Source organism: Anomalospiza imberbis, unplaced genomic scaffold, assembly GCF_031753505.1.
Source record: "Anomalospiza imberbis isolate Cuckoo-Finch-1a 21T00152 unplaced genomic scaffold, ASM3175350v1 scaffold_439, whole genome shotgun sequence".
NCBI classification, from domain to species: Eukaryota; Metazoa; Chordata; class Aves; order Passeriformes; family Viduidae; genus Anomalospiza; species Anomalospiza imberbis.
In genome coordinates, this window is record NW_027100048.1 from 1 (window position 1) to 14,632 (window position 14,632).

Here is a 14,632-nt window from a genome sequence, read left to right on the forward strand (position 1 = left end):
CGACTCTCCCAGCAGCACCAGTTTGAACTGGCAGATCTTACTGGGCTGCGAGTGCCCGTTGGGGCCGCTGGGCCCCACGGGCGGCCATGGCCAGGCTGGGCGCGACGGCACCGCGATCCTGGGGACACAGAGAGGGGGGCACGGGGTCACCGGGATGGGATGGGGTCAGCAGGTGGGATAACCCAGCTGGGATGGGGTCAGAACACTGGGATGGGATCCACACACTGGGATGGGATCAGAACACTGGGATGGGATCAGAACACTGGGATGGGATGAGAACACTGGGATGGGATCAGCACACTGGGATAACCCAGCTGGGATGGGATCAGAACACTGGGATGGGGTCAGCACACTGGGATGGGATCAGCACACTGGGATGGGATCAGCACACTGGGATGGGGTCAGAACACTGGGATGGGGTCAGAACACTGGGATGGGGTCAGAACACTGGGATGGGGTCAGAACACTGGGATGGGGTCAGAACACTGGGATGGGATCAGTACACTGGGATGGGATCCACACACTGGGATGGGATCAGAACACTGGGATGGGATCAGAACACTGGGATGGGGTCAGAACACTGGGATGGGGTCAGAACACTGGGATGGGGTCAGCAGGTGGGATAACCCAACTGGGATGGGATCAGCACAGTGGGATAACCCAGCTGGGATGGGGTCAGAACACTGGGATGGGATCAGAACACTGGGATGGGATCAGAACACTGGGATGGGGTCAGAACACTGGGATGGGGTCAGAACACTGGGATGGGGTCAGAACACTGGGATGGGGTCAGAACACTGGGATGGGATCCACACACTGGGATGGGATCAGAACACTGGGATGGGATCAGAACACTGGGATGGGATCAGAACACTGGGATGGGGTCAGAACACTGGGATGGGATCAGAACACTGGGATGGGGTCAGAACACTGGGATGGGGTCAGCAGGTGGGATAACCCAACTGGGATGGGATCAGCACAGTGGGATAACCCAGCTGGGATGGGGTCAGAACACTGGGATGGGATCAGAACACTGGGATGGGATCAGAACACTGGGATGGGGTCAGAACACTGGGATGGGGTCAGAACACTGGGATGGGATCAGCACACTGGGATAACCCAGCTGGGATGGGATCAGAACACTGGGATGGGGTCAGCACACTGGGATGGGATCAGCACACTGGGATGGGATCAGAACACTGGGATGGGGTCAGAACACTGGGATGGGATCAGAACACTGGGATGGGATCAGAACACTGGGATGGGGTCAGAACACTGGGATGGGGTCAGCAGGTGGGGATAACCCAACTGGGATGGGATCAGCACAGTGGGATAACCCAGCTGGGATGGGATCAGAACACTGGGATGGGATCAGAACACTGGGATGGGATCAGAACACTGGGATGGGATCAGAACACTGGGATGGGGTCAGAACACTGGGATGGGGTCAGCAGGTGGGATAACCCAACTGGGATGGGATCAGCACAGTGGGATAACCCAGCTGGGATGGGATCAGAACACTGGGATGGGATCAGAACACTGGGATGGGATCAGAACACTGGGATGGGATCAGAACACTGGGATGGGGTCAGAACACTGGGATGGGGTCAGAACACTGGGATGGGGTCAGAACACTGGGATGGGATCAGAACACTGGGATGGGATCAGAACACTGGGATGGGGTCAGAACACTGGGATGGGATCAGCACACTGGGACGGGATCAGCACATGGGATAACCCAGCGGGTATGGGATCAGAACACTGGGATGGGATCAGAACACTGGGATGGGATCAGAACACTGGGATAACCCCACTGGGATGGGATCAGAACACTGGGATGGGATCAGCACAGTGGGATGGGATCAGAACACTGGGATGGGGTCAGCAGGTGGGATAACCCAGCTGGATGGGATCAGCACATAGGATCACCCCACTGGGATGGGATGAGAACACTGGGATGGGGTCAGAACACTGGGATAACCCAGCTGGGATGGGGTCAGAACACTGGGATAACCCAGCGGGTATGGGATCAGAACACTGGGATGGGGTCAGAACACTGGGATGGGGTCAGAACACTGGGATAACCCAGCTGGGATGGGGTCAGCACAGTGGGATCAGCCTCACTGGGATGGGAACATCCCACCAGAATCACCCCATTGGGATCACCCTGGGATGGGATCACCCATTTGGGATGGGACAGGCCGGCCACCCAGGGGATCCCCAAACTCTGGGGGAGCCCCAGTTCTGGGCAAGGATCGGATCTGGCGGATCCCAAATTCTGAGCAACTCCAAATTCCAAGGAATCCCAAACTGCGGGTGAGCCTCGGATCTCGGGGATCCCAAAATTCCAGGGAATCCCAAATTCCAGGGAACCCCCAGCTCCAGGCAGGGACCAGAATCCTCCATAACGAGGAGAAAACCCCAAGACTGTGAGGAAAATGCTCTCAAAATAGAGATAAACCCCAATAATGGGGAGGAGGCAGGGGGAGAAAAACCCAAAACAGGAGAAAAACCCAATAATGGAGAGTGAGGTGCAGAAAAAAACCCAAAGCAGCGAGGAAAACATTCCCAAAATACAAACAAGAGGAGAAAACCCAATAATAGGGAGGGAGTGGGGAAAAAAAAACCCCAAAATAGGAAAAGAAAACCCAATAATGGGGAGGGGGACAGAAAATAAAACCCCCAAAGCAAGAGAAAAACCCAATACTGGGAAGGGGGTGGGAAAAAAAAAACAAATAGAAAAAAAAACTCCAAAAATAATGGGGAGGGGGTGGGAAAAAAAAGCCCCAAAACAGGAGAAAAAACCCAATAATGGGGAGGGAATGGGAAAAAAAAACCCAAAACAAGGAAAAAAACCCAATAACTAGGAAGACACAGAAAGTAAAAACCCCAAAACAGGGGAAAAAAAAAAAACAATAATGGGGAAGAGACATTAAAAAACCCACCCCAAAACAGTAGAAAAATCCCAATAACGGGGAAGAGACAGAAAAAAAAGACCCCAAAACAGAAAAAAAACCCAATAATGGGGAAGAGACGTTAAGAAAAGCCCAAAACAGGAGAAAAACCCCAATAACGGGGAAGAGGCAGAAAATAAAACACCCAAAACAAAAAACCAACCCAATAACGAGGAGGGGACCCAAAAAACTCCCCCCAGAATGGGGGAACCCCTCACGCCGCAGCAGCGCCGCTCCCCTCAACCCCAACCCGGCCGAGCCCCGAGCCCTCGGGGGATCCCGGCCCGGAACCCCCCGGGACGAGGCAGCCGCGGCCGCCTCAGGCCCGGAGCCGCCTCAGGCCCGGAGCCCCCTCCCCAAATCCCCACCCGGGGGTCCCCGCCCTGCGCGCAGCGCCCGCGGGCCCGGCCCGGCGCGGTTTCCCCGCGGGGCTCGGCAGCTCTCGGTGCCCCTCGGTGCCCCTCGGTGCCCCGGTGCCGCGCCCGGTGCCCCCCGGTACCTCCGGGCCCTCCCGGCGCGGCCCCGAGCGCACAAACAGCGGCTCCGCCAAGCCCTCACGGAGAGGGGCGGGACTAAGAGAGGCGTCCGCCAATGGGAGAAGAGCCCTCCTTTGAGCTCCGCCAATGGGAAGCGAGATGGGCGACGCCCCGCTAAGTTGAACCAATAAGAGGAAGGGGAGGGGTGATAGACAGCGGAGCGGCCAATAGAAGGACGAGGAAGAGTGACCAATGGGGAGGAGGAAAGGCGGCGAGGAGGCGGATTCTATAGTGAGTGACATAGCAGCCGACCAATAGGAAACGAAAACGCGCAGAGGGGCGGGGGGACAACAAATAAGGTGACCGACGGGGGCGGAGCCCCGCGGCTGCCTCGCCCAATGAAGAGGCGGGGAGAGACGAGACCTCGCCCAATCAGACGAGGTGCTGGCTTTGATTGACAGCGTGGACCGCCGGGAGCGCTCACGCTGGGGGCGGGACTCCGGCGGACCAATCAGGACGCTGCGCCGGCGTGACGGGCGTGGCCGGGGAGTGGGCGTGGCTATTAGGCCGGGGGGCGTGGCCTGGGAAAGCCTGGGGGAGGGGCATTTGGGGCCATTTCGGGGGGTTTGGGGACACGGAGGGGGGTTTTTGGTGACCCGAGGGGGTGGAGAGGTTCTGGGGGGTGTTTGGGAGCATTTGGGGACAGTTTGGAAGGGTCTGGGGACATTTTTTTTTTGGGTTGCTGAGGACACTTAGGAGGGTTTTGGTGACATTTTGGGGGGGTTTTGGGGACATTTTGGGGGGGGTTTGGGGACATTTTTGGGAGATTTGGGGACATTGCGGAGGGGGGTGGGGACATTTTTTGGGGTTTCGGGGACATTTTTTTGGGGCCTCAGGATGGAGGGGGGAGGTGACAGGCCAGCCCCGGAGGTGACAATGCCACCCTGACCCCGCCCCCCCGTGATAAAAACCGAATAAATTTTATTACAAATTCCTGCAAAAAAATCACAAAAAAGCCCCCAAGGTTCGGGGGAGGGGACAAAGGGACATCGAGGGGGTGGCACGGGGGGGGGGAGGGGGTGGCCTTGGGACCCCCCTGGGGACGATTTGGGGACATTTTGGGGGGATTTCCGGACATTTTTTGGGACATTTGGGGATATTTTAGGGACATTTGAGGACATTCAGGGACGTTTTTTAGAGTCTTTTGGGGACGTTTTGGGACATTTTGGGGGTTTTGGGGTAATTTTTGGGGACATTTGGGGAAATTTAGGGAAGTTTTGGGGTCTTTTGAGGACATTTTGGGGACTTTGGGGGGGGTTGGGGTCATTTTGGGGACATCTGGGGGGGTCCCTGAAGACAATCTGGGGACACGTAGGGACATTCTGGGGTCTTTTGGGGACATTCTGGAACGTTCTGGGGATATTTTAGGGACATTTGGGGACATCTTGGGGACATCCAGGGAAGTTTTGGAGTATTTTGGGGACGTTTTGGGGGTTTGGGGTCATTTGGGGACGTTTTGGGTCTTTCGGGGACGTTTTGGGGGTTTGGGGTCATTTGGGGACGTTTTGGGTCTTTCGGGGACGTTTTGGGTGGTTTGGGGGATATGTTTGGGGTTTTAGGGTCATTTTTGGGGGGTTGGGGTCGTTTTTGGGGTCAGAGGCGCAGGTGGGGGACAGCTCTGGTGACGTCCTGGAAGAAGGGGTGGCCCAGGGCGGCCTTGGCCGAGATTCGCTTGTTGGGGTCGTAGTGCAGCATTTGCTGGGGAGAAAAACGGGGAAAATGGGAAAAAATGGGGAAAATGGGAAAAAATGGGGGGAAAAATTGGGGGAAACGGGGAGAAAATGGGGACAAATGGGGGAAAATGAGGGGAAATGGGAAAAATGGCAAAAAGGGAGAAAATTGGGGGAAAATGGGAAAAAATGGGAAAAATGGGGGGAAATGGGAAAAAATTGGGGGAAAGGGGGAAAAAATGGGGGGAATGGGGGGGAAGGGGGGGGAATCAGGAAAAATTGGGGGAAAATCTGGAGAAAGTGGGAAAATGAAAGAGAAATTGGGGAATAATCAGGACAAAGTGGGAAAAAGCAGGGAAAAGTGGGAAAAAGCAAGGAAAAGTGGGGAAAAATCAGGAAAAAGTGGGCAAAATTGGGGGAATCTGAGGAAATTGGGAAAATGGGGGGAAATGGGAAAAAATGGGGGAAATGGGGAAAACTGGGAAAAATGGGGGAAAATCTGGGAAAAGTGGGGGAAATGAAAGAAAAATTGGGGAATAATCAGGACAAAGTGGGGAAAATCAGGGCAAAGTGGGAAAAAGGAGGAAAAAGTGGGAAGAAGCAGGAAAAAGTGGGAAGAAGCAGGGAAAAGCGGGGAAAAACCAGGAAAAAGTGGGGGAAAATCAGGGAAAAGTGGGGGAAAATCAGGGAAAAGTGGGGGAAAAGCAGGGAAAAGTGGGGGAAAAGCAGGGAAAAGTGGGGGAAAAGCAGGGAAAAGTGGGGAACACTGGGGAAAAAATCAGGGCAAAGCGGGAAAATGGGGCCGAGCGTCCCCTCACCGCCAGGAGCTTGCGGCCCTCGTCGTCCAGGGGCGGCAGCACCTTGGCCAGGTCCTGGCGCGCCCAGCGGGGGAAGGTGGATTTGTAGTCGGGCAGCGCCGACACCCCCGGCCAGGCGGCCTCGTCCGGCGTGCCCAGCGTGCGGAAAATGCGGAACAGCTGGTCGATCTCGGAGTCGCCCGGGAACAGCGCCCGGCGCGTGATCTGGGGGTGACGGGGACATTGGGGACATCCCAGGGACATTGGGGACATCCCAGGGACATTGGGGACATCCCAGGGACATCACTGGGCATTGGGGACATCCCAGGGACATTGGGGACATCCCAGGGACATTGGGGACATCCCAGGGACATCACTGGGACACTGGGGACATCACTGGGACAATGGGGACATCCCAGGGACAATGGGGACATCACTGGGACATTGGGGACATCCCAGGGACATCCCAGGGACATCACTGGACATTGGGGACATCACTGGGACATGGCTGGGACAATGGGGACATCCCAGGGACATCATTGGGGACATCAGTGGGACATTGGGGACATCCCAGGGACATTGGGGACATCCCAGGGACATCACTGGACATTGGGGACATCGCTGGGGACAATGGGGACATCCCAGGGACATCCCAGGGACATCCCAGGGACACTGGGGACACTGGGGACATCCTAGGGACAGCCACAGGGGACACAGGGTTTGATCTCAGAGCCCTGGGAGCGATCTGGGGGCACACGGGGGACAGGGGACACCCCCGGGGGGGCTGGGGACACCTGGGGTGATCTGGGATTGGGAAATGGGGTTGGGGCGACATTGGGGACATCACTGGGGACACAGCCAGAGGGATCTGGGGACACTGGGGACACCCCCAGGGGGGTCTGGGACACTGCTGAGGAGGGGACACAGGGGGGACACCCCAAGGGACACCTGAGACCCCCCCGGGGGGCTGGGGACATCCTGGCCACCCGCAAGGCAACCCGGGGTCCCCCGGTCCCCTCCTGTCCCCTCCCCCCGGGGCTTTGTCCCCTCCCCCGCCCCGTGAGCCCCTCGTGACCCCCCCGGGTGACGTGGAGGGTCACATGGTGTCCCCTCCCCCCCCCGGGGCCTCCACAATGTCCCTTTGTTCCCACGGTGACGTCACCGCAGGGTCACCCAGGGGGACACCCAGGACACCCCCGGTGACACCTGAGGGGGTCTGGGGACATCAGGGTCACCCCCGGTGACACCTGAGGGGGTCTGGGGACACCCAGGACACCCCCGGTGACACCTGAGGGGGTCTGGGGACATCAGGGTCACCCCCAGTGACACCCTCGGGGGGTCTGGGGACATCAGGGTCACCCCCAGTGACACCTGAGGGGGTCTGGGGACATCAGGGTCACCCCCGGTGACACCTGAGGGGGTCTGGGGACATCAGGGTCACCCCCAGTGACACCCTCGGGGTGTCTGGGGACACCCAGGACACCCCCGGTGACACCTGAGGGGGTCTGGGGACACCCAGGACACCCCCGGTGACACCTGAGGGGGTCTGGGGACATCAGGGTCACCCCCAGTGACACCCTCGGGGGGTCTGGGGACATCAGGGTCACCCCCAGTGACACCTGAGGGGGGTCTGGGGACATCAGGGTCACCCCCAGTGACACCTGAGGGGGGTCTGGGGACATCAGGGTCACCCCCAGTGACACCCTCGGGGTGTCTGGGGACACCCAGGACGCCCCCAGAGACCCCAGTGTCCCCTCAGTGTCCCCAGGTGCCAGCCACCGTCTCGGCAAAGATGCAGCCCAGGCTCTGTCACACCCCAATATGTCCAGCTGTCCCCTCTGTCCCCGGTGTCCCCTCAGTGTCCCCAGGTGTCCCTCACCATCTCGGCAAAGATGCAGCCCAGGCTCTGTCACACCCCAATATGTCCAGCTGTCCCCTCTGTCCCCGGTGTCCCCTCAGTGTCCCCAGGTGTCCCTCACCATCTCGGCGAAGATGCAGCCCAGGCTCCAGATGTCCACGGCCGTGCTGTAATATTTGCAGCCCAGCAGGATCTCGGGGGCGCGGTACCACAGGGTCACCACCTGGGGACATCGGGGACATCGGGGACATTGGGGACATCCCTAAGGTACCACAGGGTCACCACCTGGGGACATTGGGGACATTGGGGACATCCCTAAGGTACCACAGGGTCACCACCTGGGGACATTGGGGACATTGGGGACATCCCTAAGGTACCACAGGGTCACCACCTGGGGACATTGGGGACATTGGGGACATCCCTAAGGTACCACAGGGTCACCACCTGGGGACATTGGGGACATTGGGGACATCCCTAAGGTACCACAGGGTCACCACCTGGGGACATTGGGGACATTGGGGACATCCCTAAGGTACCACAGGGTCACCACCTGGGGACATTGGGGACATTGGGGACATCCCTAAGGTACCACAGGGTCACCACCTGGGGACATTGGGGACAGCCCTAAGGTACCAGAGGGTCACCACCTAGGGACATCGGGGACACTAATGCCCCAAAAATGCTGCCAAATCCCCGAAATCCCCCAAAGCCCACCTCGTGCGTGTAGGTTTATATGGGCACCCTGAAGGGCTGCTGAGCCCCCCAAATCCCCCCCAAATCCCCCCAAACCCCACACCTCATGCGTGTAGGTTTTCACAGGTACCCTGAATCGGTTCTGAGCCCCCCAAACCCCAAAACCCCCCCACATCCCCTCCCAAGGCCTGAAATCCCCCAAAGCCCACACCTCGTGCGTGTAGGTGCGGACGGGCACCCCGAAGGCGCGGGCCAGCCCGAAGTCGGCCAGTTTGATGGAGCCCTCGGCGTTGATGAGCAGGTTCTGCGGCTTCAGGTCCCGGTGCAGGACCCGGTGCGCGTGGCAGAAGGCCAGCCCCTGCAGCAGCTGGAACAGGTAACTCTGGGGACAGCGGGGACATCGTTGGGGACATCGAGGTCAGCCCCCTGAGTGACCCCTGAGACCCCCAGGGTGCCTCTGGGGTTTTGGGGGACGCCCAGGGGGTCTTGGGATCTGCCCAGGGTGTCCCTAAACCCCCCTGGGGTGACACTGGGGTCACCCGGGTGTCCCTAAACCCCCCAGAATGTGCCCAGAGGGACCCCAGAGTCACCCCAAGAAAGTTCAGGGACTCCCTGGACCCCCCCATTGCCCCCCAGAGGGGTTTAGGGTCCCCCCAATGTCCCCCCCAAGGGATTTAGGGTCCCCTCAGAGAGGTTTAGGAACCCCCAAAGTCACCCCCCGGGGTTTTAGGGTCCCCCAATGTCCCCTAGAGGAGTTTTAGGGTCCCCCCAATGTCCCCCCAGATGTTTTAGGGTCCCCCACATCCTCCAGAGGACTTTTAGGGTCCCCCCAGTGTCCCCCAGGTGTTTTAGGGCCCCACCTTGATGAGCGGCAGCGCGATCCCGCTGAGGGACGAGGAGTCCATGAACTTCTTGAGGTCCTGGTGCAGGAACTCGAACACCAGGTACAGCTTGTTCTCCGTGTGGATGACATCCAGCAGCCTGGGGACACGGGGACAGCTTGGGGACACGGGGACAGCGACACGGGGACAGCTTGGGGACACGGGGACAGCGACATAGGGACACAGGGACAGCGACACGGGGACAGCCTGGGGACACAGGGACAGCGACACGGGGACAGCGACATGGGGACACGGGGACAGCTTGGGGACACGGGGACAGCTTGGGGACACGGGGACAGCGACACGGGGACAGCTTGGGGACACGGGGACAGCGACATGGGGACACAGGGACAGCGACACGGGGACAGCCTGGGGACACGGGGACAGCTTGGGGACACGGGGACAGCGACACGGGGACAGCTTGGGGACACGGGGACAGCGACACGGGGACAGCCTGGGGACACGGGGACAGGGACACGGGGACAGCGACATGGGGACACGGGGACAGCCCTGGGACAGGGGGACAGTGACACAGGGACAGCCTGGGGACATGGGGACAGCGACACGGGGACAGCTTGGGGACACGGGGACAGCGACATGGGGACAGCTTGGGGACACGGGGACAGCCCGGGGACATGGGGACAGCCCTGGGACAGGGGGACAGTGACACAGGGACAGCCTGGGGACACGGGGACAGCCCGGAGACATGGGGACAGGGACACGGGGACAGGGACACGGGGACAGGGTCTGGGACACAGGGACAGCCATGGAACACAGGGAGAGGGACATGGAGACAAGGACACGGGGACAGCGACACGGGGACAGCGACATGGGGACAGGGTGTGGGACACAGGGACAGGGACATAGGGACAAGGTCTGGGACACGGGGACAGCCATGGAACACGGGGAGTGGGACATGGAGACAAGGACACGGGGACAGCTTGGGGACATGGGGACAGCGACACGGGGACACCACAGCCCCAGGGGTCCCATGGCCCCAGGGACACCACAGGGCCTGGCACGGTCACAGCACAGCTTGGGGACAGCCCTGGTCACGGGGGGCTCCCCACGACCCCCCAGAGCCCCCAGGACACCCCAGGACGCTCCTGGGACCCCTCCTCGGTGACATCTCCCCCTAAAGTCCCCAGAGCCCCCCAAGACCCCCCAGGACACTCCTGGGACCCGTCCTCAGTGACATCTCCCCCAAGACCCCCCAGGACACTCCTGGGACCCGTCCTCAGTGACATCTCCCCCAAGACCCCCCAGGACGCTCCTGGGACCCCTCCTCAGTGACATCTCCCCCAAGACCCCCCAGGACGCTCCTGGGACCCCTCCTCAGTGACATCTCCCCCAAGACCCCCCAGGACACTCCTGGGACCCCTCCTCGGTGCCATCTCCCCCCAGAAGCCCCCCAGAAGCCCCCCAGGCTCACTTGACGATGTTGGGGTGGTTGAGCTCCTTGAGCAGCGAGATCTCCCTGATGGCCGTGCTGGGGACACCCTCGGTCTCCCTGCGGTGACACCGGGGGTGGGGGGTGGCTGTGAGCCCCGGGGACCGCCCCGGGACCCCCCCGGGACCCCCGGGACCCCCACTCACGTGTCCAGGCGGATCTTCTTGAGCGCCACCACCTCTCCTGTCACCTTGTTGCGGGCCTTGTAGACCACGCCGTAGGTGCCCTCGCCGATCTTCTCCACCTTCTGGAAGTTCTCCATGGAGGGGACACGGGCGGCGACACCGGGGGGACACCGGGAATGGGGACGGGGCGGCGGCCCGGGGGTGTCCCCAGGGGTGGTCCCGGGGGGGATATCCGGGCTGGGGGTGGGGACGCCGGGGGTGGCACGGGGTCGGGGGTGTCCCCGGGGGTTCCCGGGGGTGGGGGATGGTCCCGGGGGGGATATCCGGGCTGGGGGTGGGGCTCCGGGGGTGTCCCGGGCCCGGGGTGTCCCTGGGCGGGCCGGGGTGTCCCTGGGGGGTTCGGGGTGTCCCCGGGGGTCCCTGGGGGTCCCTGGGGGGGTCCCTGGGGTCCCGAGCGCGGCCGCCGCGTCCCCCCCGCGCGCGCCAAAGCCGCGGCGGCCCCGCCCGCGCCGCTTCCCGCCTTTCCGCCGGCCACGCCCCCCGCGCCGCCGCCCATTGGCTGAGCGGGGCGTGACGTCGCCGACGACGCGGGAGATCCCTTAAAGAGAAAGTAGCGCTACCGGGAGCGGCGGCGGGGATTGCGATTGGGACACTGGGGACAGGGACCGGGAATTGGGATTGGGACATTGGGGACAGGGATGGGGACCGGGAATTGGGATTGGAATAGGGACAAGGACAGGGATCGGAACCGGGGATTGGGACCGGGACTGGGACACGGGACAGGGACCGGGACCGGGGATAGGGACAGGGACTGGGGGTTGGGACCGGGATAGGGACACGGGACAGTGATCGGGACCGCGGATTGGAACAGGGACCGGGACTGGGATCGGGATCCGGGATAAGGATGGGATCGGAACAAGGGACCAGGATGGGGTCGGGATCAGGACCGGGACACTGCAGGCCCCGCCCGGGCTGCTCGGCCAGTGCCTGAACCGGACACCGGCACCGGACACCGGCACCGGGACCGCGCCGCGGGCTGCGGCCAGACCACAGCCGGACACACGGGGGTCACGGGGAGCAGCCCCGGGGAGCACACGGGGGTCACGGGGCTCTCCGGGGGTCACGGGGCTCTCCGCACACGTGGCCCCACGGGCACGGCCCGCACGAGCGGCCACACGCACCGGGACAGCCCCGGGGGGCACGGAAACGGCCAGAGCCGGAAAGCTCGGGGTCCCCCCGTGTCACCCGCCGAAATCGGGGTCCCCCTCCGTGTCACGCACCAGGTTCGGGGTCCCCCTGTGTCATCGGGGTCCCCCTCTGTGTCACCCCCCGGGATCGGGGTCCCCCCATGGATGAACCACCAGGATTGGGGTCCCCCTGTGTCATCGGGGTCCCCCTCCGTGTCACCCGGGGGTCGGGGTCCCCCTGTGTGGACAAATTCGGGGTCCCCCCCCATGTCACCCACGAGGATCGGGGTCCCCCCCCCGTGTCACCCCCCGGGATCGGGGTCCCCCATGGGTGTCCCACCGGGATCGGGGTCCCCACCCCCCTCGTGCCACACTGGGGGTCCCCCGCTCTCCCTGGGCTCGGGCCCCCCTTTGAGTGTCAAACCGGGGGTCCCCCGCTGTGTGCAGAATTGGGGACCCCCCCCCCTTTTTGCTCCCTCGCTCCCCCCGCCATGGCTGTCACCCCCGCGGCCCCCACGACCCCCCAAACCCCAAACCCCCCAAATCCCAAATCCCCATCCCAGGGGTCTCCGTGTGCCGGGATGGGGGGGCCGCCCCCCCAAAACCCCCTGGGCGATCTGGGGGGGGTCCCCGCGTCCCCCCCACCCCCCCTCCCCGGGGCAGGCCCGCACCGTGTGACCGCGGGTGGCCCCACGTGGGGAGGGGGGGGCGGCCCCTGCGCCCCCCTTTTTTTTGGGGTGGGGTCATGCAAATGAGCGCCCCTTTTTGTGTCGCTGTCCCCGTGCCCGGCGCCTCTGCCCCGGCCGTGCCGAGCGTGGGGGGAGGCGAGCGGCGACCATGAGGGGGCTCGGGGCCATCGCGGTTTTGGGGACGCTCCTGCTCCTGGCTGAGGCTCAGCGGCGTGAGTGGGGTTTTTTGGGGGTGCGGGGGGCGCCCGGAGCTTCATGCTTTGGGGTTTTTGGGGTGCAGAGCCCCCCTCAAAGGCAAATCCTTCACGGAGTTCGGGTGTACCCCGATAATCCCCCTTGGAGGTGGTTGTGGGTTCGGCTTAGAGGCGTAAGTGGGGTTTTTTGGGGGGTGGGGGGTGCCCAGAACCCCATGCTTTGGGGGTGTTGGGGTGCAGAGTCCCCCCTTAAAGGCAAATCCTTCACGGAGCTGGGTTGTACCCCGATAATCCCCCTGGGGGTGGCTGGGGGGTCCCCGGGGGTGGTTGTGGGGTGTGGGGTGTGGGGCGGGATGTGGGGGTCACCATCCCGCTGGAAATGGGGGGGGCACGCAGCCCCGCTCTCCCTGCCAAGGGGGGACCCCGTTTTTTGGGTGGAAGGGGGGAAGTGGCAGCCCCGTGTGAAGGGGGGACAGGGGGGAGCTGAGACACCCCTGAAAATGGGGGGACTTGGGGGACCTGGCAGTGCCCCGGGAGTGACGGGGACACAGGGGGACCCTTTGGACCCCGGGAGGGGACGTAGAGCCTTACACAGCCCTGAAAGTGGGGGACACGAAGGGCAGCCCCCCACGAGCCCACACGGGGGGCACGGCAGCCCCCCGACCCTGGGGGAACACAGGGGCTCTGCAGCCCCCCGAAACTGGGGGGACCTGGCAGCCCCCCGACACTGGGGGAACACAGGGGCTCTGCAGCCCCCCGAAACTGGGGGGACCTGGCAGCCCCCCGACCCTGGGGGAACACAGGGGCTCTGCAGCCCCCCGAAACTGGGGGGACCCGGCAGCCCCCCAGCAATGGAGGGACACGGGTCACCTGGCAGCCCCCCGACCCTGGGGGGACACGGGGGACTCTGCAGCCCCCCAACACTGGGGTGACCCGGCAGCCCCCCAGTACCGGGGTGACCTGGCAGCCCCCCGACCCCGGGGGCACACGGGGGGTGCCCGCCCCGGCCCGGCCCGGCCCGGCTCAGCTGAGCGTCACATGAAAGGGCTTTGGGGCCATGTGATGGCTTTGCCCCGCGCGTGGCTTGGCCCGAGCTCTGTCACGCGGGTCCCCCCCGAGCCCCCCCGGGTCCCCCCAGGGTCCCCACGGTCGGGAGGACCCGGCTGGACACCCCAGGGGTGGGGGACCCCTGGTAGAGGGGGATATGGGGAGATGGGTCCTGGGGAGGGGACACTGGGGACACGGGGACCTCACAGACCCCTGCGAGTTGGGGACATGGGGGACCTGGCAGCGTCCTGGGAGTGGGGGACGTGTGGGACCCCTGAGGGTGGGGGGGACGTGGGGGGGACCCTTCAGCCCCATATGAGGTGGGGACGTGTAGGGATGTGACAAACCCCTGAAAAAGGGGGACGGGGGGGACAGGAGAGACCCCCAAAAATGGGGGACACGGGGGGACATGGCAACCCCCTAAAGTGGGGGACATGGGGGACATGACAGCCCCTGAAAATGGGGGACAATAGGGGACATGACAGCCCCCGAAAATGGGGGACATGGGGGGACATGACAGCCCCCGAAAATGGGGACAGGGGGGACATGAC

General features: G+C 62.8%; 1 protein-coding gene across 1 annotated transcript; it reads right to left on the bottom strand.

Annotated features, from left to right (window-relative positions):
• Positions 1-5,029: 5,029 nt before the first annotated feature.
• Positions 5,030-11,145, bottom strand: LOC137466801 (cyclin-dependent kinase 2). The gene is made up of 7 exons (XM_068178457.1): positions 10,986-11,145; positions 10,822-10,899; positions 9,369-9,489; positions 8,720-8,890; positions 7,937-8,038; positions 5,979-6,182; positions 5,030-5,188 (listed from the first exon to the last, which is right to left on the bottom strand). Exons 1-7 carry the CDS (start codon positions 11,099-11,101, stop codon positions 5,084-5,086), a joined length of 897 nt encoding a protein of 298 aa, XP_068034558.1. The 5' UTR covers positions 11,102-11,145; the 3' UTR covers positions 5,030-5,083.
• Between the last annotated feature and the right edge of the window lie 3,487 nt (positions 11,146-14,632).